The sequence below is a fragment of the Chiloscyllium plagiosum genome, chromosome 4 (genome assembly GCF_004010195.1).
Source record: "Chiloscyllium plagiosum isolate BGI_BamShark_2017 chromosome 4, ASM401019v2, whole genome shotgun sequence".
NCBI lineage: Eukaryota > Metazoa > Chordata > Chondrichthyes > Orectolobiformes > Hemiscylliidae > Chiloscyllium > Chiloscyllium plagiosum.
Genome location: NC_057713.1, coordinates 6,488,725 through 6,511,479, shown reverse-complemented (window position 1 = coordinate 6,511,479; position 22,755 = coordinate 6,488,725). Strand labels below are relative to the sequence as shown.

Below are 22,755 nucleotides of genomic sequence, written 5' to 3'. Positions count from 1 at the left end.
CATCATATCTCAGTCTCTTTGCAGCCGACAACAGCCCTCCTCACTATCCCCAACTCCACTAATCTTCGTATCATCTGCAAATTTACTGACCCACCCTTCGACTCCCTCATCCAAGTCATTAATAAAAATTATAAACAGCAGAGGACCCAGAACTGATCACTGCGGAACTCCACTTGTAACTGGGCTCCAGGCTGAATATTTACCATCTACCACCACTCTCTGACTTCGACCGGTTAGCCAGTTTTCTATCCAATTGGCCAAATTTCCCTCTATCCCATGCCTCCTGACTTTCCGTAATAAGCCTAACATAGGGAACCTTATCAAATGCCTTACTAAAATCCATGTATACTACTTCCACTGCTCTACCCTAATCCACATGCTTGGTCACCTCCTCAAAGAATTCAATCAGACTTGTAAGGCAAGAACTACCCTTCACAAATCTGTGCTGGCTGTCCCTAATCAAGCAGTGTCTTTCCAGATACTCATAAATCCTATCTCTCAGTACCCTTTCCTTTACTTCATTGTTCAAGAAGGGTAGTAGAGACTATCCTGGTAATTGTAGACCAGTGAGCCTTACTTTGCTTGTGGGTAAAGTGTTGGAAAAGGTTAACAGAGATAGGATTTATAATCATCTAGAGAGGAATAAGTTGATTAGGGGTAGTCAACATGGTTTTGTGAAGGGTAGGTCATGCCTCACAAACCTTATTGGGTTCTTTGAGATGGTGACCAAACAGATGGATGAGGGTAGAGCAGTTGATGTGTCTATATAGATTTCAATAAGCCGTTTGAAAAGGTTACCCACATTACGCTATTGCACAAAACACGGAGGTGTGGGATTGAGGGTGATTTAGCGGTTTGGATCAGAAATTGGCTAGCTGTAAGAAGATAGAGGGTGGTGGTTGATAGGAAATGTTCATCCAGGAGTTCAGTTACCGTGGTGTACTGCAAGGATCTGTTTTGGGGCCATTGCTATTTTCATTTTTAGAAATGACCTTGCGAGGGTGTAGAAGGATGGGTTAGTAGATTTATGGATGATACTAAGGTTAGTGGAATTGTGGATAGTGATGAAGAATGTTGCAGGTTACAGAGGGCTGAGAGGTAGCAAATGGAGTTTAATGTGGAAAAGTGTGAGGTGACTTTTTAAGTGTGTACAAGAAAATTTTCTGATGCAGTATGTGGATATACCGACAAAGAAGATGCAAAACTTGACCTACTTTTGGGAAATAAGGCAGGGCAGGTGACTGAGGTGTCTGTGGGGGAGCACTTGGGGGCCAGTGACCATAATTCTATTAAATTTAAAATAGTGATGGAAAAGGATAGACCAGATCTAAAAGTTGAAGTTCTAAATTGGAGAAAAGCCAATTTTGACGGTATTGGGCAAGAAGTTTCAAAAGCTGATTGGGGGCAGATGTTCGCAGGTAAAGGGTGGCTGGAAAATGAGAAGCCATCAAAACTGAGGTAATGAGAGTCCACAGACAGTATATTCTTGTTAGGGTGAAAGGAAAGGCTGGTAGATATAGGGAATGCTGGATGACTAAAGAAGTTGAGGGTTGGGTTAAGGAGGAGGAGGAAGCATATGTCAGGTATAGACAAGTTAGATCGAGTGAATCCTTAGAGTATAAAGGCAGTACGAGTATACTTAAGAAGGAAATCAGGAGGGCAAAAAGGGGACGTGAGATAGCTTTGGCAAATAGAATTAAGGAGAAGGTTTTTACAAATATATCAAGAACAAAAGGGTAACAGAGAGCGAATAGGGCTCCTCAAAAATGAACAAGGTGGCCTTTGTGTGGAGCAGCAGGAGATGAGATATTAAACAAATGCTTTGCATCAGTATTTACTGTGGAGAAGGACATGAAAGATATAGAATGTAGGGAAGTAGATGGTGACATCTTGAAAAATGTCCATATTACAGAGGAGGAAGTGTTGGAACGGTTAAAGGTGGATAAATCCCCAGGACCTTTATTCAGGTGTATTCTGTGGGAAGCTAAGGAAGTGATTGCTGGGACCCTTGCTGAGATATTTGATTCGCCGATAGTCACAGGTGAGGTGCTAGAAGATTGGAAGTTGGATAACGTGGTGCCACTCTTTCAGTAAGGTGGTAAGGACAAGCCAGGGAACTATAGATCGGTGGAGCCTGACCTCGGTGATGGACAAGTTGTTGGAGGGAATCCTGAGGGACAGGGTGTACATGTATTTGGAAAGGCAAGGACAGATGAGGGATAGTCAACATGGTTTTGTGCATGGGAAATCATGTCTTACAAACTTGATTGAATTTTTTGAAGTAACAAAGAGGATTGACGATGGCAGAGCGGTAGATGTGATCTATATGGACTTCAGTAAGGCATTTGACAAGGTTCCCCATGAGAAACTGGTTAGCAAGGTTACGTCTTGTGGAATACAGGAAGAACTAGCCATTTGGATATAGAACTGGCTCGAAGGTAGAAGACTGGCTGGTGCTGGAGGATTGTTTTTCAGACTGGAGGCCTATGACCAGTGGAGTGCCGCAAGGATCAGTGCTGGGTCCACTGCGTTTCATCAATTACATAAATGATTTGGATGTGAGCATAAGAGGTACAGTTAGTAAGTTTGCAGATGACACCAAAATTGGAGGTACAGTGGACAGCGAAGAAGATTACATCAGATTACAACAGGATCTTGACCAGATGGACCAATGGGCTGCGGAGTGGCAGATGGAGTTTAATTTAGATAAATGTGAGGTGCTGCATTTTGGGAAAACAAATCTTAGCAGGACTTATACAATGAATGGTCAGGTCCTAGGGAGTGTTGCTGAACAAAGTGACCTTGGAGTGCAGGTTCATAACTCCTTGAAAGTGGAGTCGCAGGTAGATAAGATAAAGCACTTGGTATGCTTTCCTTTATTAGTCAGAGCATTGAGTACAGGAAGTGGGAGGTCATGTTGCAGCTGTACAGGACATACGTTAGGCTACTGTTAGAATATTGCATGCAATTCTGGTCTCCTTACTATCGAAAGGATGTTGTGAAATTTGAAAGGGTTCAGAAAAGATTTACAAGGATGGTGCCAGGGTTGGAGGATTTAAGCTATAGGGAGAGGTCGAATAGGTTAGGGCTGTTTTCTCTGGAGCATTGGAGGCAGAAGGGTGACCTTTATACAGGTTTACAAAATCATGAGGGCATGGATAGGATAAATAGACAAAGTCTTTTCCCTGGGAACTGGAAGGCATAGGAAGTAGGTTTCCTTGCTGAGCTGGAAGGTTCACTTTCAGATGTTTTGTCACCGTACAAGGTAACATCTTTCAGTGAGCCTCCGGACGAAGCACTGCTGATGATTCCTGCTTTTTATTTATATGTTTGTGTTTCTTTGGGTTGATTATGTCATTTTCTGTGGTGACATCATTTCCTACGGTGATTTCTTGTTTTTCTCCGGGGATGGTAAAAGAGATCTGAGTCAATGTGTTTGTTGATGGAGTTCAGGTTGAAATATCATGCTTCTATGAATTCCTGTGCAAAAAACAAACAAACATATAAATAGAAAGCAGGAAGCACCAGCAGTGCTTCATTTGGAGGCTCACTGAAGATGTTACCCTAGTATGGTGAGGAAACATCTGAAAATGAATCTTCCAGCTCACCTACATCCAGCGAGCAGACCTACATCCAGAAACTCAACCTGAGCTACAAATCTTCTCAAAACTCACTGGAGAGCATAGATTTAGGGTGAGAGGGGAAAGATATAAAAGAGACGTAAGGCGCAGTTTTTTTCAGAGGGTAGTATGTGTACGTAATGAGCTGCCAGAGAAAGTGGTGGAGACTGGTACAATTACAACATTTAAAAGGCATCTGGATGGGTATATGAATAGGAAGGGATTGGAGGGATATGGGTCAAGTGCTGGCAGGTGGGACTAGATTGGATTGCGATATTTGGATGGCATGGGTGAGTTGGACAGATGGGTCTGTTTCCATGCTATACATCTCTGTGACTCTGAGGGCATAGATGGATGGGTTAGTAAATTTGCAGATGACGATAGGTCAGTAGAGTTAAGGATAGCGCTGAAGGATATTACAAGTTACAGAGGGACATAGATAAGCTATAAAACTGGGCTAAGAGGTGGCAAATGGAATTTAATGTGGAAAAGTGTGAAGTGATTCACTTTGGAAGGAATAAAAAGGAGTACTGGGCTAATGGTAAGATTCTTAGTAGTGTAGATGAGCAGAAAGATCTAGGTGTCCATGTACATATGTCCCTGAACGTTGCCACCCAGTTTGATAGGGTTGTTAAGGTGTGTTAGCTTTTATTGGTAGAGGGATTGAGTTTCGGAGCCACGAGGTCATGCAACAGCTGTACAAAACTCTGGTGCAGCCGCACATGGAGTATTGCGTACAGTTCTGATCACAGCATTATCAGAAGGATGTGGAATCTTTGGAAAGGGTTCAGAGGAGATTTACAAGAATGTTGCCTGGTATGGAGGGAAGGCCTTACAAGGAAAGGCTGAGGGATTTGAGGTGGTTTTCATTAGAGAGAAGAAGTTTGAGAGGTGACTTGAGACATACAAGATAACCAGAGGGTTCGATAAGGTAGAGAATGAGAGCTTTTTTCTTCCGATGGAGATGGCTAGCACGAGGGGACAAAGCTTTAAATTGAGGGGTGATAGATATAGGACAGATGTCAGAGGTAGTTTCGTTACTCATTGTAGTAGGGGTGTGGAACATACTGCCTGCAACAGTAGTAGACTCACCAACTTTAAGGCCATTTAAATGATCATTGAATAAACATATGGATGAAAATGGGATAGATATGCTTCAGATGGGTCAGCACAACAATGAGGGCCAGAGGGCTTCTAATGCGCTGTAATGTTCTATGTCATCCATGATTAATCTTTTGGATTAATTCCATTTCTTTATTGAATTAAAATTCCATAATTTGCCATGGTGGGATTTGAGCACAATATTACCTGGGTCTCTGGTTTAGTAGTATCGTGATAATACCACTACAGAAGCAAGTGAGATGAAATCTGGGAACTTTCAGGGGTATGTGATTTTTCCAAGGGCCAGACAGGAAGAAAAATATCATGGGGCAAGATGGAATACGTACATTACCAAGAAATGATCTTCAATTGGAGTATTTTAATCCATGAGAGGAGAGGAGGTAAGAAATAAATAAGGAAAGACAACACTAGTTATACAGTAGGGCAGAGAATAAATCAAGAGGCAATGAGAGCATGTAACAAAGCCACTGCATTCATTAGGGTGACCTTAATCTTAATGTAAATTGGGATAGTCAGATTGGTAGAAGTCGTCAGAAGGAAGCATGTCTGAATGTAGCCCAAATCATTTGATTCACCGGGGCAACTGGTCCCAGCACGGTTCAGCACACCCTCCACACCTGCTCCCTTTTACCGCAGTGCCAGTACCCCATGAACAGAAATCCATTCTACACACACCAATCTTTGAGCCACTCATTTAATTCCTTGACTTTATTTATTCTATGCCAATTTGGTCATGATTTCGGTAGTAATTAATACCTTGGCGGTTCTGCTTTTTAATTTGAACTCCTGACTGTTCAAAGTCTTTCAGCAAAATCTCCTTTCTAGTCCTACCAAAAATATTCTGAAAATTGAACTTCAAATTTTGTGGTTGGTACTAATGTGGATGCCGACAACTAGATTCTCCCTCCTCCCCCTCCTAGGCCAATCCCAAGGAGATGTCCCTTGTCCTGGAATTGGACAGGCAGCACAACCTTTGGAGCTCCTGCTCAAAGCTGTAGAGAACAGTATTTATCCCCCTAATTATATTGACCCTAACCCGCATTCCTCTATTTTCTCCACTTGAATGGCTCCTTCTACCAAGTGGCTGTGGTTAGTTTGTTCATTCTCCCTGCACACCCCACTCTTGACTGCATTGCTTGGAAGAACTTTGTAGCTGTTGGACACCTGCAAGGGCTGAGGATCCTCAATTTTAAACCCTACAGTCCTCTTACCTCCCTTACCTGCAGTTAATGCCCTCTTTTCCCTGATCATGAACTGATTCTGAAATACCTCACTTCAGGCTAGCAATGCCTCCATGGAGCAGAGTAAAGTTCACTGAGGTGGTGCAATGTCTGCAGCTCAAAGTCCAGCTCCTTAGATTCAAAGTTCCTCGAGCTTCAGACACTTGCTATAAATATGGAGAGAAATCAGAGTTAACATTTTGGGTTCAGAACAGAAGAAAGGTCACTGGACTCAATATTAACTCTGATTTCTTGCCACAGATGCTGCTAGACCTGAGATTTTCCAACAATTTCTGTTTTTGTTTCAGATTTCCAGCACCCACAATTGTTTTTTTTTTCTTACTATAGATATGTTTGTTCGGGATCACATTAATGTGCAGCAACTTCCACAAGTTGCAGGATAGTGCAGCATTTTTGTTTAACTCTCAAATATTTGAAGTTCAATTTTCAGAATATTTCACGTACGTTAATTTTTGTTTAGATCTGGGACTTTTACAGTTGAAGATGATAGCGTATTGCTTGTTTAACATGTTTTTATATGTATGTATGGAACATGAAGTCATAGCTCTATCAGCACTTGCAGGCGGACATAAAAATTCTATTTTAGAAAGAGCGGACTTCTTCCTGATTTATCCCTGAACTAATGTTTTATTGCTTAATTAAATCATCTAGTTTTCTCATTGGTGTTTTTGAACCTTGCTATGCATAACTTAGGCCATTGAACATTATAGTAGTATTTACATCTCAAAAGTGTTTAATTGTGGAGTGCTTTAGGATATCCTGTGGTTGTGACAGGTGCCATAGAAAGTTTTATAGCCCAGAAGGAGACCATTGTGCCTATGTGCCTATACTGGCTCTGCACAGAGCAAACTAGACTGTCCCAGTGCAGACCTGTACCTGCTTTAAATCTGTCCATCTCACCCAAATTTAGTATCATCTTAACAATTGGACCAACTTGCATTTCTCATTCTAGATTACTAATGCTGCCATTACTCCTAGAATTAGTTCCCGCTGGATCTTTTGAAATATTCCCTGATGTGACAGCTTGGCTCAGTGGGGTATCATTCATCTTTGTCTGACTTCTACAGCCTTTTCCTTATCCAGGTGCTCTTGGAGAAGGAGTGCATGGTTTGCACTGGTATGAGTGGGTCTGCCTGCTTGCAGTGGACAACATATATTGTTGAAATATGAAGTAGAGTTGCACAGTAGATAATTTTATTTTTATAACTGAATATAACAAGAATATCAATGTTGATCTTAACTGTATTTATCATTATTTTACCATGTGGTGGTCTTGTAAATCATATAAAAAACACTTTTGAAGTAATTATACCATTCCGTGTGCCCTATATGTGGCAATGAAAAAGTTGCAACAGTTTAGCTGGTTTTGAGCAATTATTGTTTTGGAATCTGAAAGGTGATGGTGAGGCTCAACATTGAAGGTTCACTGGACCTGAAATGTTAACTCTACTTTCTCTCCACAAACGCTGCCAAACTGATGAGCTGAAATGCGCATCACCCATGAATGAATGGCGGAGTGGACTCGATGGGCCGAATGGCCTTACTTCCACTCCTATGTCTTATGGTCTTATGGTTGAGTTTCTCCAGAAATTTGTTTTTGTTGGGCTCAGCAATCATTTTATAGCTTCTTTTAAAACACTAAGAAAAACATGTATTTTGGTTATATTGACAGTAGCAATCTGGTCTTTTAAAAGCAAATGAAAACTTGAGTTACATATGATTTGGAGATGCCAGTGTTGGACTGGGGTGTGCAAAGTTAAAAATCTCACAACACCAGGTTATAGTCCAACAGGTTTAGTTGGAAAACTAGCTTTCAAAGTGCAGTTCCTTCATCAGGTGGTTGTGGAGTCGACAACCACCTGATGAAGGAGCAGCACTCCGAAAGCTAGTGTTTCCAATTAAATCTGTTGGACTATAGCCTGATGTTGTGATTTTTTAACGGACTTACATATGTTTTGGTTGATAGCTTTGCCAGAATATGCTATTGTACCTACAGCTAAAGAATCAATATTGCTTTTCGATTTGAAGATTTGAATTTCAATTTGGAATGTAGAGTTGAATCACCTCATTTAAATTGTGTAGTTGAAAAGTAGTACATTTTGAGGGTTGCTTACTGAACCAGAATACTGGGCATGCTGGAAACCTGAAATAAAAACCAAGTGCTTGAATATCCTGAAAATCTGTCAGCATCTGTGAAGGGAGCAACAGACTTTGTGTTTGAGTTGATTACCTTTCGGCAGAACAGTTAAAAATTTCAAGTGTAGCAAGCTTTATGAAAGTGCAGAGATGTTTTGGGGAATAAGAAAAATAAATATATGATTAGACCATCAGATTTTGGAGGAAAAAGTGAGGTCTGCAGATGCTGGAGATCAGAGCTGGAAATGTGTTGCTGGAAAAGCGCAGCAGGTCAGGCAGCATCCAGGGAACAGGAGAATCGACGTNNCTCCTGTTCCCTGGATGCTGCCTGACCTGCTGCGCTTTTCCAGCAACACATCAGATTTTGGAGCAGAGATAGGCCATTTGGTCTATTGAATCTGCTTTGCCATTCTCTGAGATCATGTCTGATCTCATTGTCCTCAATTCCACTTTCCTGCATTTTCCCGATAGCCCTTGATTCTTTTGCCAGTTAAAATCAAATTATCCGAGTGCTGACTGTATGACTCTATGAACATACTTAATGGCCCAACCTCAAACGTCTCTTCCACAGATTCACTACCAACTGAGGAGATATTGTTGCTTATCTCTAAATGTGCAACCCTTTAAGGGATTATTCCCTCTGGCCCTAGCCTTTCTCCAAGGGAAAACAACTTCTCAGGATCTACCCTATTAACTTCCCTAAGAATCTTTCGTGATTCTATAAAGTTACTTCTCATTCTTCATAACTCCCATGAGTACTAGCCCAACCTACTCGACCTTTCCTCATAAAGTCTGTCCATACCTAGGATCAACCAGGGTACCCTTTCTTTCTGTGCTGCATCCAATGCTAAATAGCTTTGGTTAGATAAAGGGTCCAAGTATTTCAGGTGTGATCTGAACCAGCGACATTGGGAGAAAATAGTGATTATAGTTTCAAGTAAGGATGGTGTGTGTTATGGGTCCTTTGCTTCCAAGGGAAAGGATGACTGAGAAATTGACTGGGTGTCATCGAGGAACCAGTGATTGTGGAATGATGGGAATATTAATCGACTCCTGGTCCTTCCAGCCTGGCAAGTCTGCTCTGCTATTTAGTACATCTGGTTGAACACTTCAACATGAACAGCTTTCCCATAACCCATTATACCATTGCTAAACAGCAATCTATCATTCTCTACCTTAAACATACTGAAACATTGGACTTTCTTAGTCCCGTCTGATGGAGAATTTCAAAGGTTTATGACTTGGAGTTTTGTTTTTAAGTTATCCTCCTCTCTTTATTTGAAATTATGCTTCCTGGTTCTAGACTTCCTGGTCTGGCGAAACATCTGCCTGCATCTATCCTACCTATCCCTTTTAATTTCTTATTTATTTATTCTTTAAAATTTGAAAGAATGCAGGTTCAGTTTGCCAACTCTGTTCATAGGACATAGAAACTAGGAGCAGGAATATGTCATTTGACTCTTCAAATCTGCTCTACCAATGAATATGATCATGGCTGATCCTCTATCTCAATGCCATATTCTCACTTTCTCTCCATACATACCCTTGATGCTTTTAAAATATAACAATATATCTGTCAGTGACTCCACGATCTCTTGTGGTAGAATTCCATAAGATCGCTACACGTTTAGTGAAGACATTTTTCCTAATCTCAGTCCTAGATGGTCTAACCTGTACCTTGAGACAGTGTCCCATGGTTCTAGTCTCTCCCAACCAGGAAAAACATTCTCCCTGCCTCTGGTCTGTTCAGCCCTATTAAAATTCTATATGTTTCAATCCAATTGCCTCTTGTCCTTCTACATTCTAGTGAATACAGGCATAGTTGAGCCAATCTGTCCTCTTAAGACAGTGCTACCATCCCTTATTCCAACATTCCCAAGAATTGATCTGGTAAACCAGTATTGCCATCCTTTTATGGCGGCAATATTTTTTGGCACACTACATATACTACTCCATGTGCAGTCTAACAGATCTTGTGCAATTGAAGCGAGATGTCACTATTTGTGTACTCAAGTCTTCTTACAATAAAGGCTAACATGCAATTTGCCTTGATTAATAGATCGTCGCACCTACCTGTTAGTTTTCAAGGTCCCTTTGTGTGTCTGCACCTTTCAACTCTGAACATCTATTCCTCCTACCAAAATGGATAACCTCGCATTTTTTCCATATTATATTCCATCTGCCATATTACTGCCTACTCACTAAGTCTGTTCAAATCCTCCTAAAGTTGCTTTTCATTCGCAGGATGTTCTCGCTTAGCTTTGTACCATCTGCAAATTTGGAAATGTTACGTTTGGTTCCCACGACCAAAACAGCTGAGTCTCGAGCACTAACCTCTGTGGTGCACCTATAGTCCCAGCCTGGCAATGTGCAACTGACCTATTTATTCCTTTTGATTTCTGCAAGTTAGCCAATCCTTATTCCATGCCAGTATGTTACCACCTACCCCTTGTGCTTTAGTTTTGCTAACCTACCATCTGTAGGGATCATATCAAAAGCCTTATGAAAATCCAAGTATATTATGTCCACCAAGGTGACAGTGGGAAAGCCTTTCATTATTTTACAGAGGGGAAAAATAGTAAAATATACAGGTGATAACATAATCATGCATTCAAGTGTCCTTTTATTTATCTGATACTTTACAATAGATTCTCGTGTTTTCTTTCTTATTTCTTTCTTAAGTAGTTGTGGTGACATTTGCTGGTTTCCAATCTATAGAAATAAATTCACAATCTCTGTAATTTTGGAAGATGATCACTAAACATCAACTGTCTCTGTGTCCACCTCCTTCAACACTCTAGGGTGAGGAATATCAGGTCTCAGGATCTTATCAGCTTTCAATCCCACGTGTCTGCGTGGCTTTTCTCTGGGTGCTCCGGTTTCCTCCCACACTCCAAAGATGTGCAGGTTAGGTGAATTGGCCATGCTAAATTGCCCATAGTGTTTGATGCATTAGTCAGAGGGAAATGGGTCTGGGTGGGTTACTCTTTGGACTTGTTGGGTCGAAGGGCCTGTTTCCACATCGTAGGGACTCTAATCTAATCTTCCCACATTACAAAAAAGTAAAAGTGAAACCATTTCACTCTTGCTAATGTCCTTAAATTCTTGGACAATTGGACCTCTAATTCTGGGAGATTTTTTGTCATCCTTTTGTGAAAGCAGACACAAAGTAATCATTTAGCTTCTCTGCTTTTTCCCCATTATAAATTCTCCTGATTCTGTTAATAAAGGATTGGTGTTCATCTTAGCCAAATCTTTTCTTTCCACATAAGCTTTTACAGTTCAATTTTTAATTTGCTTGTTTGCTTTCATATTATAATTTCTGTTTCCTTATTAGTTTTTTTGTTTACCTTTGCTGTATTCTAAAATGTCTCTCCTTAGATTTACTATTACTTCTGATAAACTTGAACTTCTTTAAAAGATCTGATAATATCCTTTGATCTGTTGGCATCTACTGACCTTTTGAGATTTTGCACATTTTGAAGGAATGTTTAATTTTTCAACTTATTCATGGGAAGTGGGCATCGGTGACAGCATTGCATTTATTCCCCATCCTTAGTTGCACTTGAGCAGATAATGGTGAGCTGTCTTCTTGAGCTGCTGCTGTCTATTTGGAATTAGTAGATCCACAGTGACTTACAGAAACCAGTTCTAAGATTTTTGAGCCAGCAACATTGAAAGAAAATGGTGTATTTCTAAGTCAGAATGGTGAGTTGGTTTGGAAGGAAACTTTGCAAGTGGTGTGTTCCCATTTATCTGCTGCCCTTGTCCTCTAGTTGGTAGAGGTCATGAGTTTGGAAAGTGCTGTCTAAGGAATTTCAAGAAGGGTGATATTTGATATTGCTGCCAAGTACCATTTACTGAATGACAATAAATTGTAGGTGTAATTAAGCACTGCTGGTCCAACTGTGCTTGTTTTGGCTCTTTAGTTAACTGTTTCTTTGCTTAATGCCTCAATTGTTCAAAAAAAATTCTGACTGCATATGAATATTTTTACAGTTTAAAATTTATGCAGGTTACTGCTTTGAATTATAACATAAAAATTAAAAAATAGAGTGCCTACAAAACACAGCAGCTCCATTCCACCTCTGGTACGTATGCAAAGGTTGATTTGAGGTTGAGAAGATAAATTGTGCTTTACGTTACAGCCCTCAATAACAAATTAAGATTTGGAAAAGTTTCTTCTACAATCACTTTTATATGCATTTTAATTCTGTTTTTTCTTGAATTTAAAGAATAAACAGAGCCATGATCTTTATTAGAAACAAATCTTTGCGAAACATATTTGTGCCATTTCTGCCACTCCCACTCTCCCCAGTCTCAACATTCTGTTAAGCCATCTTCATCTGATTACCTCAGCCTATTTCTTAAAATGCTATATTTCCTACTAACTGTAATACTCTCATTCTGAAATGCATCAAATCACCATCTGTGATCATTGTATTGAGTGCATAGTGCATCACCATTACAGTTTCGTATGAATGGTTGCCAGCTCTCCCCTAAGCCATTTGACTTCACTTGTGTGAATGCAGAATACAGGGTTAAAGGCAGGATTCTTGGCAGTCTGGAGGAACAGAGGGTTCTTGGGATTCATGTCCATAGATCCCTCAAAGTTGCCACCCAGGCTGATAGAGTTGTTAAGAAGGCATTTGGTGTGTTGGCGTTTATTAACAGGGTTTGAAATTAAGAGCAGTGAGGTTATGCTGCAGCTCTATAGAGTCCTGGTTAGACCACACTTGGAATATTGTGTTCAGTTCTGGTTGCCTCATTATAGGAAAGATGCGAAAGCTTTGGAGATGGTGCAGAGGACATTTACCAGGATGCTGCCTGGACTGGAGGGCATGTCTTATGAAGAAACGTTGAGGGAGCTAGGGCTTTTCTCATTGGAGCAAAGGACGAAGAGAGGTGACTTGATAGAGTTGTACAAGATGTTGAGAAGCATAGAGTGGAAAGCCAGAGTCTTTTTCAAATGGCAGAACGTCTGTCACGAGGGGGCATAATTTTAAGGTGATTGGAGGAAGGTTTAGGGGAGATAGGTACTTTACTCAGAGAGTGGTGGGTGAATGGAATGCACTGCCAGCAGTGGTAGTAAAGTCAGGTACATTAGGGACATTTAAGTAACTCTTGGATAGGCACATGGAAGTTAGTAAAATGAAGGGAATGTAGGTTAGTTTGATCTTCGAGTAGGATCGAAATCAGGCACAACATCGAGGGCCGAAGGACCTGTACTGTGTTGTACTGTTCTATGTAACCATCTCTCTTCTCAACCAAGTTAATTATTTTGTCCTATCCTGAAATGCTAATTGTTTGCTGGACTCCTCATTTTGTTTTTGGATTTTTACAAGACCTTTTTTCACTGCAGATAAAACAAGCTTTTTGCCAGTTATGATGGTTTAGGATATACTCCTATGCAAGTGGACCGAAACTAATGAAGATTTAATAACATTTGTTCTTTGGTTTAAGATGAGCAATGTTATCAAGTCACACTACACTTGACCATTTGGAGAACGATCTCATTCCATACCAGGTTGAAGGGAATCAATTGCAGTGTAGCAGGATCATATAGTTGTCAGAAAAAGGTTATGGCTGAGCTGGATGGGTTGAAATGGCTTTGTATTTGAGGTTAAGGGTGGAGTTTAACTCTCTGTCTGCCTGAGAAAATGTCTTCAAAGAAGGTTAATTACTTTGTTTGAGATTTACTATAAATGTCCAGAACATTTTTTTTCAAGGATTCCTCAAAGTAACAATGAGGTAATGGAATAACTTTACCACTAATTGCATTATGAATAAAGCAAAGGATCAGCTGATAACTTTTGTTTAGATGTTGTCTTCTAATTACTTCCCAGGCTGTTAATCAGGAATGAGAAAATGGAAAGGCCAATATTGTGATTTTTAAGAATAATCTTTAAGACCTTGGTTATTTTCTAATCAACCTGTTCAGCATAGTTGTTAGGTGCCTCTAGAGCAGGTTGGACTTGAACCCAGGCCACCTGGCTCAGCTAGGGTTTATTCTGCTTCTACATTTTGTGATCTTAAATGCTGAGTGCATTGAGTTAGAACATAGATCAGGCATGATCTTATTGTAGAACAGCCTCAAGGGGCTGAATGACCATGGCTGGCTGTTCCTTTGCCCTTATTTCATCTACATATAAAACGCTTGAATTTGTGATGCTGTCTTATTCAGTAAATTAGCTTCTGCAAGGGTAAGTGTAAGAAAAGAAAATGCAGTTTTAAAATTTTTGCATGGGATCTGGATGCTACTGGCAAGACTATTATATCATAGTCTTTGAAGGTGGTTTGCTCCTTCAAGTTCAAGCACAGGTGGGACTTGAATGCATACCATCTGGACTAGAGGAAGGGATATTACCACTGTGCCACAAGACCCCTGATGTATTTTGCTTTTATATTTGATTTGGCAAATCTCGATGATAAATAGGATTAAAAAGTAGTTAACAATATCATACTAGGATACAACATTTCACTAAATTGAGAGAAATTTGGAAGATTGTAGAAAATAATTAGGGCATCCAAGTGTGAAGTTTAGGTAATGCAACAATGAAGTAGCCTTTTTTTTTGTCACTTTTTGATATTAAAAATCTGATAAAATTATAAGTTTAATTACAGTGATGAACAAATTGGTCACAATTTCATTTTTATTATACCACTGGTGATTTTTGTTTCCGGCATGATGATGCCCTTGGAAGATTTGCATCTTTTGTTATTGCTCATTCATTTAGTTGCAAATTGACAGTGCTTCTATTTGTTAACGATTGTTGCAAGTGATCACCTTTTGTTCATCAGTTTTCTGGGTTTTTTTTTTAAATTATTACAATTTCATCTGGTGCTTCATTTTCCATTGCCATTTTTGTTTCCTTCCACTTATTGAGGGAAACTAATGTAGTTTAGAACAATGGAAATTGATAGCCAAAGCAAAGATATTGCTGGAGAGCTGGACTTTGTTGAAACAAAAGTCTTTTTTTTACTGGTGATCTTTTCTTATATTAATGTATCGATTTTATTACCTGTGAAGCCAGACTTAAAGCTCGCTATGAAACCTAGACAGCAGGTCAGCCAACAACAAACTTGTGAAAAACCATCAACTTGAACAAGTAATTTTGTTTTTTCCACAGGTGATGCCAGTATCTTTTGTAATGGGTTTGCTTTCTCTTGACGTCTGTTTCTCTTTCTTTGTGTTTAAAGTTTTTTTTGTGTGGCATGTGTTGGAGTCATTTATAAATAACTTAGTTCTTTGTGCATTTACTTGAAAATTAGTACCAGTTGGTCTGGCCCAACTAAAATAAGTGTCTGGGACAGTTCCAAACTGTTGGGGAGGGGGAAAAATTCTTGCAATAATTAAACTTTGAGGGCATTCATATTTTTAACCAATGCAAAACATTTTTCAGGGCAAAACCATTGAAGTTTTAACAGCTTTATATTGATCCGTTAGGTAAAATCAAGATTGGAACATCCGTATTGAGTGAAGCAATAAACAGATCACTTTTTCAAATAATATAGATATTGGGTGACTGTTGCACAACTTCTTCCAGTGACTTATTTGAATGTAGGTACCAAAAAAGGTTGATTTAATTGGTTTAACTATGCCATCCTTGTTTCAGCAAATACCTACCTCTTCATGATGCAAGCTCAAGGCAAGATGTTGAGGGACAACGTGCGAACAATAGGCATTTTGATTCGAGACCGCTACACCAAAAGGAATAACACTCTTAATGGCACAGGTAGGCCATCTTTATCACAGTAGTCTAGTTTTCTAAAAAAAAGTTCACTTCGATTCATCTGGTAGAGGGATCATTGTTTTCCATAATAGCTATTATTACAGAGAGTTTTTGATCCGAGACCTGTATAAGCTCCCAAAAATGACAGCCAGCAGTAAAATAAGGATGAACCCTTCTTCAGAGATCCAAATAACTTGCATAGTGAAATATATGCAAGAGGAACTTTGGAACCTGGGTCCTTTTGCTAATTGCAAGTTATAGATAGCCTCTATACATCAGAGCTTTTACAGCTTCAATAAACTGGATTCAGGCTGTTGCAAAGCTGTTGCCTGAGCCGTGATCATCTTGTGAGCTTATTTTATGGGTCAGTGGGCAATAACATTGGGTTTCTGTGAATTGGTGACCTCTAGTATCCCTAGTGGCAGAGAAGCTACCCTATCTCTGGATTTGAGTGCTTCTGGTAGGGTTATTTCTCTGCCCTTGTGGATTCAGATAAGCACTTCCTTATTAAACTGGGTAAGTTTCCAAAACAAACCGTAATTAGAACACCTTCAAAAAAGGTGTTAACTATCTGTCCTTAAGATTTCTGTAATCTGCATGTTTCAGTGCACTTGTAATGAACCCTAAAGTAAGGTATACCTTTTTTAAAAAAAAAAAATTCACTCCGGCAGGTGAGATCTGAGTAGGATCAAACAACAGACTGCACTTGAATGTGAGCTTTTTTCACTCTGATGGTGCTGAGTGGTCATCTGTGTGGCATTCTGTTGTTTTTGAACATTCAATTGGTCAGTACCCTATCTTGTAAGTCTACAATGGCTTACACTTAGTTTCGGTCAGTAAGATGTCCAACTTGCGTGGAATCCCATTACAGTGGGAACAAAGTTTCCAAACCAAACTATTGAGAATTCCACTCATGAGTAAAGTTCTTCTTTGCCTGGTGTAGAGAGTACATTTATGGAACCAGTAAGAGAGTGGCAGTACTACTGAACAAGAAGTCACCGCTGTGTCATAACACCGGCATTCCGAGTAACACCTCCATCTCCACCTCCAAAGCAGTCATTTTTTTTAAAGATCTTATGACATGTGGTCGTTGCTGGCTATGTCAGCATTTATTACCCATCCCTAATTGCTCAAAAGTCCTTTCAGAATGAACTCCAAAGTTGTGGGTCTGGAGTCACATACAGGCCATTCCAGGTAAGTGAAATAACTATAGAGGCTGGTATTCCATCAGCAAGTAGAGGGTCCTCGACACTGGTCCACTCCCTCAGACTCCGTGTCAGAATGTCTGATGCTCCTCTTTTTATCTGTCAGCCAGGGCTCTGTCTGGCTGTTATTCCGGTCCAGTCAGGAACTTGTATTCTGAAAGGTGCACCTGGCTGACCTCGTTACCATAAAGACAGCAAATTTCCTTACCTCAAGGACATTTGTGAACTGTTTTCATGGTCATCATTCGATAAGTAATTCCAGATTTTTATTGAATTGAAATTCTACAAGCTGCCTTGGCAGGATTCGAATCCGAGTCCCCAGAAGAACATTGCCTGGGTTTCTGGATTAACAGCCTAATCATAACACCTCTGCTTTACCCAGTCAGAAACTTTAGGAGCTTCATGGAAATATCAAAATTGCAGAGCAACAACATGTACACAGGACTGCTGCTTGATTTTAACCAGTATATTCTTTGCTGCTTATCAGCATGTAGCAGTATGAAAACTCCCTTTACTTACTTGACAAAAACTATATTACTCATTTCTAGCATTAGCTTGCGTGTTTATTGAATCATAGGAATTTGGGGCACTGAAGGAAGCTATTTTGTCCATTGCATTTTTATCCACCCTTTTTCTGGAGCAATCTTACTGGATCATATGCTTTGCATCTATCTCTGAATCTCTCTTTCAATAATTTATCTTTATTTTCCCTTAAAAGGTTGAAGGGCCCATGCCTCAACTAGTTCAAAATTCAACAACTCTACGTAAAGAATACCTTCTCACTCATTGTGACTTTTAAAATTTATGATTTGCTTTTGCCCTATCAAAAGCCTTTCTAATTTTATAAACATTTAGTCAGTCAGTAGGCCTGGGTTCTGTAGAGCGCAGCAGGTCAGGCAGCATCTGTGGAGCAGGCAAATCGACGTTTTGGGAAAAAGCCCTTTATTAGGAATAGGCTGTATTCCTGATGAAGGACTTTTGCCAGGAACGTCGATTTTCCTGCCCCACGGATGCTGCCTGACCTGCTGTGCTTTTCCAGCACCACTCTAATCTAAACTCTGGTTTCCAGCATCTGCAGTCCTCACTTTTGCCCTGGATTCTGTAGAACTAATTGGAGAATAAATTCAGCACAAACTTGTCTCCCTGCCCAGTCTCTAATGAGCCAAACTGACTGGTTAATGGTTAACACTACTCTGATGAAATTGCAGACCTATAAAGCTCTGAAATTCAATTGCCATAGAAATTTGACTAGCTTTAAACCTCTGCTATTTATCACAAACCAAACCCAGCACTCAAAAAAAAAACAGTACATCCCCTTGGACAGTGCTCTTTTTCATACTGAAATTGATTCCTAGTTGGAGACTTTTTTTAAAAGAGAGCTCCAGACACAAGGTAATTGATGATCAGAAGTTTTAACTTTGTGGATGATTTCTGTGGAGTCAGCTACATCAGGACGTCGACATGGTCTTGATAGGCAACTCTTCTCTACACTGCTGCAACCGCAATCATCATCTTGGAAGACCTGGTTCCTTCTTTCAGGTTAATGACCCTTTCAAAGATCAGTGATCTGAAACATTAATTCAGTTTCTCTCTCCACGAAGATTCTTAAAATATTGAACTCGGGTGCTCATAGATAAAGTAAATGCAAGTTCGTGCCATTGTACCTACAACTGTACTGATGAAAGGGAACTCAAAAGTATTGCAGTTCTGAACCAGAAAGGGATTCAATTTAACAATTTAGCAACAATGAAATTTAACTACTTAACAACACCAGAGCCCCTCCAGAAATGAAGCGTATTCTGCACTGCACTGAAGGCTTGACTCTATTCAAAACCTAGGCTGCAACTTCTACCTGCAATCTCCTCTTATAAATAGGAACGCTACCAGTGAACCAAGTTTGAGGGGGTTAGATGGGGTAGCCTTGGAATAGGTCAGATAAAGCGTATTTCGAAAAGCAGTATTCTCTTCCAGTCCTGACCTACTGCAATTTATGAAATGTCTATCGTTACCAGTTTTCTACGAGTGTGTGCCCTGGCATGTTATGGAAAACAGACATTCTTGGAAGGCAGAATTGAATGTTTTCAGCTGTAAATTTGCTGAAATGTGTAATTCTAAGCAAAACAGATGCCTCAAAAGGAAAGTGAGGGCTTCAGCAAGGGAATAAAGCATGTAGTGTGCAAAGCAGCAAATGCCTGTTGTTTTAATCTACTTTGTAAAACAAAATTAAATCTATTAACTATCCTTGGTGTAAACAAAATACTAAATAAATGGGATGTAGTACAAAGTGAACGTTTGGCTGCATTATTTGACCACTGATCATTTTCCCCTCTAGATTATCTTGAAGGGTACAATTCAAGTGAATACCTTGGTCAGAGTGGAACCTACCTTCCGGAAGATTTCACATATTCTCCTGGTTTGCCCTGTCCAGAGAAACTACCTTCTATGAGTAAGTAATTTAAATAAACTTGTCAATGAATAAACTTGCAACTTCATCTTTTTTTGTTTTCTTTATTCTTTGATGGGATGTAGGTATTGCTAAACAGTATTGATAACCTTATTTAAGGAAGGATGTTAAAGTGTTGGAAGCAGTTTCAAGAACGAGTCTTCTAGGGAAAAGTTGGATGTGCTAAGTTGAATCTGCTGAAGTTTAGAAGAGTAAGAGGTGACTTGATTGAAATATCTAAGTTCTTGTGTGGTCTTGACTGGGTGAATATGGGGAAGATGCTCCCTCTTGTGGGGGAATCTGAGTTACTGTTTTTAAAAAAAAAATTGGCATTGTTCATTAAAGCAGATGATGCAATGAGTGTTAGGAACTCTGCTTTCAACACTTTTTCAGAAAGAGAGTCATTTGAATACTTTTAATGCTGAGATAGATAGATTCATGCTAAGGGTGTGAAAAGTTATTGGGGATAAGATGGAATGTGGGTTTAAGGTTACAATCTGATCAGCCATGGTCTTGTTGAATGGTGGATCAGTTTGGAGGGACTGAAGGGCCTAATCCTGCTCCATGTTTATGCATGCTGTCATAATTCAGACACTCAATTTAAAATGACGACAACTTGGTAATCCTATTGAGCCTTCAATGTATTGACTTGTCTCAAAATTTGGCATTGAGCTATACAAAGAGATATTGGGACAAAAGACAAAGCTTGGTAGGAAGGAATGTTTGAAGGGCAGCCTTACAAAGGAGAGGATGGTAGAGTCTTAGAGAAGTCGTTAAAGTTGTAGGACCTTGTTAGATGTCGGCATGGTTATCAACAGTAGCATGATTTAAAATAGAGGCTTGAGAGGCCAGAGTTTGGGAGCATGCATTGACCTTGGACAGTTGTGAGTCTGGAAGAGATGGAGATAGAGAGTGGGTGACGATGTCCTGGGATTAGAAATAGGCCACGTAAAATTGGAGGGTATGCACTTGCAATATGAATTGAGAATATCAAAATAATACATGGCAGGGGGAATGGTTCTAGGGAGCTGTCAAGATAGTTTCTGTATAAATGCCAAATTAGAGTGGAACTCTTTTAAGAATCAAATGTTTGATAAAGAAAATTTCAGCCCCCTGTTTCTTTTGTCTAAGATGCACAATACTTCCGTGTTTTATTTTTTAAAACTCTCTATTTTTATTTAACCAGAGGGGTTTATTGATGTTAACATGAGTGAAATCAGCATGGAAGAAATCCAGCGTTTATTTTCACAAGATTTAGAAATCCAATATGGAGGCCACTGGAAGCCAAAGGATTGTAAACCCCGCTGGAAGGTGAGGCACTAAATTGTCATAACCTACAGTTTAATTCACCGAAAATACAAAGTAAAATAGTCTGTTTAAAAGGAAAACTAATATTACTTCTGGTCTAATAGTTGCTCGAAAGCTAGTGAGAACACTGTTCACTCCCTGCCCTCTTGTATGGCAACACCACTGTGATTTCAAGTCCTAGCGGGTTAGGAGGAATTTTATGGCATCATGAATTGAACATAGAGAGAGTTTGCTTTTAAAAATTGAATGAAAATTAAATAGCTTAAAAGAAAGGAATTGCAGCAAATAGGTTTTTTTTCCTAATAATGGCCAGTTCATCATCTTTACACTTGATTTGAAATTTTAAAAAATAGTTGGGTCGGAAATGAGACGCTCTTGATTGACCAAATTTCTATGCAACTGTATCTCAGAGGAAATGCTGGCACTACTGGCATTATGAAGTAAAGTTACCATCGTTCTATCTGACCATGGGGCTGCTCTCTCTTTAGAAGCTATGACTTGTGGTATAACCTGAGGAGAGGGGATCACTTGATAAGGAGAATCCCCCTGGTGTGGAAATTGAATCCATGCTGCGTTGCAAACAGCTACCCAGCCAACTGAGCTAACCATCCCCTCAGTTTAAAGAGAAAAGATCTTCAGCTCAAGTGGTAATTATTGGAGGCAATGGGAGTGCTAGATGAGTCCAATGAGCGAATATATTGCACATCTAACCATATTTGGGGCGGCAGTGGTTAGCACGCTGTCTCACGGTTCCAGGGACCAGGGATTGATTCCAGCCTCTAGTGAATGTCTGTGAGAAGTTTGCACATTCTCCCCGTGTCTGTGTAGATTTCCTCCGGGTGCTCCAGGTTTCCTCTCACAGTACAAAGATGTGCAGGTTAGGTGCATTGGCTGTGCTAAATTGCCCATATGTTCAGGGATGTGTAGGTGAGGTTCATTAGTCGGGGGTAAATATAATAGGGTAAGGAGTAGGTCTGGGTGGGTTACTCTTCAGAGGGTCAGTGAGGATTTGTTGGGCTGAAGAGCCTGTTTCCACTCTGTAGGGATTCTATGATTCTAAATAGAGTTTCGCAGCAATTCCAATTGCGTCAGAGAACCATAGCATTTTAGGATAATGCTTCTTTGATTGCAAGATAACAATGACAAGATTAATTATATTTTATAGGTGGCAATTCTTATTCCATTCCGCAACAGGCATGAACATCTCCCAATTTTGTTTCGGCATTTGATTCCAATGCTTCAACGACAACATGTGCAGTTTGGCTTCTATGTCATTGAACAGGTAAAACCTTTTGACAGGAAACCAACTGAGCCCCTAGCAGCATGCTTCGTTTAGAAAAAGTAAACATTAGACTGCCATTTAAGTTTTCTTATTTACTGGAGAACTGTGGTCCCTGTGGCCTTTACCCCCAGGTAAATAGTCAGTAAATATTCCCACTCTGGACGGCTGTCTCACATATATATTGGTTAATTGGCTGTTAATTGACCTGGCGTAGGACTTGTGTGCTTCAGAAGAAAGGAAGATCTGCCTCAGAGACCTGCCAAATAATTGGAGACTGGCAGCCTCCGGTGCCAGCAGTTCCATCCAAATAGTCAATGCTCATACCCCAGTGAGGCCTGCAGGAAGCTGGGAGTGGAGGTTAGTCTAGTGGTCATACCATAAGGGCGTCGAGTACATCAAGGGTGGTAAAGGTGGGTGAGTGAGGTATACTGGTCAAATTAGACACAAGTCTGTTACGGTGCGAGGGACACTTTGGTTGTTTTGGCCTAAAGGTTGGCTGAGTGCCAAACCTTCGCATAACCAACTCCCCAACCCACTGATAAAATTCTAGTGTGGGTTAGGATGGGCATATGGGCAGTGAGGTTGGCTCTCCCTAGATTTTAGATAACTGCATGCCAGTGGGGGAGTCTTAAATCCAGCTCAGGGTGTCAAGTTGTGGCATTTGG

At 40.1% G+C, this 22,755-nt stretch overlaps 1 protein-coding gene across 1 annotated transcript in view; it reads left to right on the top strand.

The window, feature by feature from the left end:
• Window positions 1–22,755, top strand: part of b4galt6 (UDP-Gal:betaGlcNAc beta 1,4- galactosyltransferase, polypeptide 6) — a 67,656-nt gene that overhangs the window by 28,275 nt on the left and 16,626 nt on the right. The window contains exons 2-5 of the mRNA XM_043687638.1: window positions 15,736–15,855; window positions 19,390–19,503; window positions 20,687–20,811; window positions 21,974–22,090. Of these exons, the coding sequence (XP_043543573.1) occupies window positions 15,736–15,855; window positions 19,390–19,503; window positions 20,687–20,811; window positions 21,974–22,090 (476 nt within the window). The remainder of the gene's footprint in view (window positions 1–15,735; window positions 15,856–19,389; window positions 19,504–20,686; window positions 20,812–21,973; window positions 22,091–22,755) is intronic.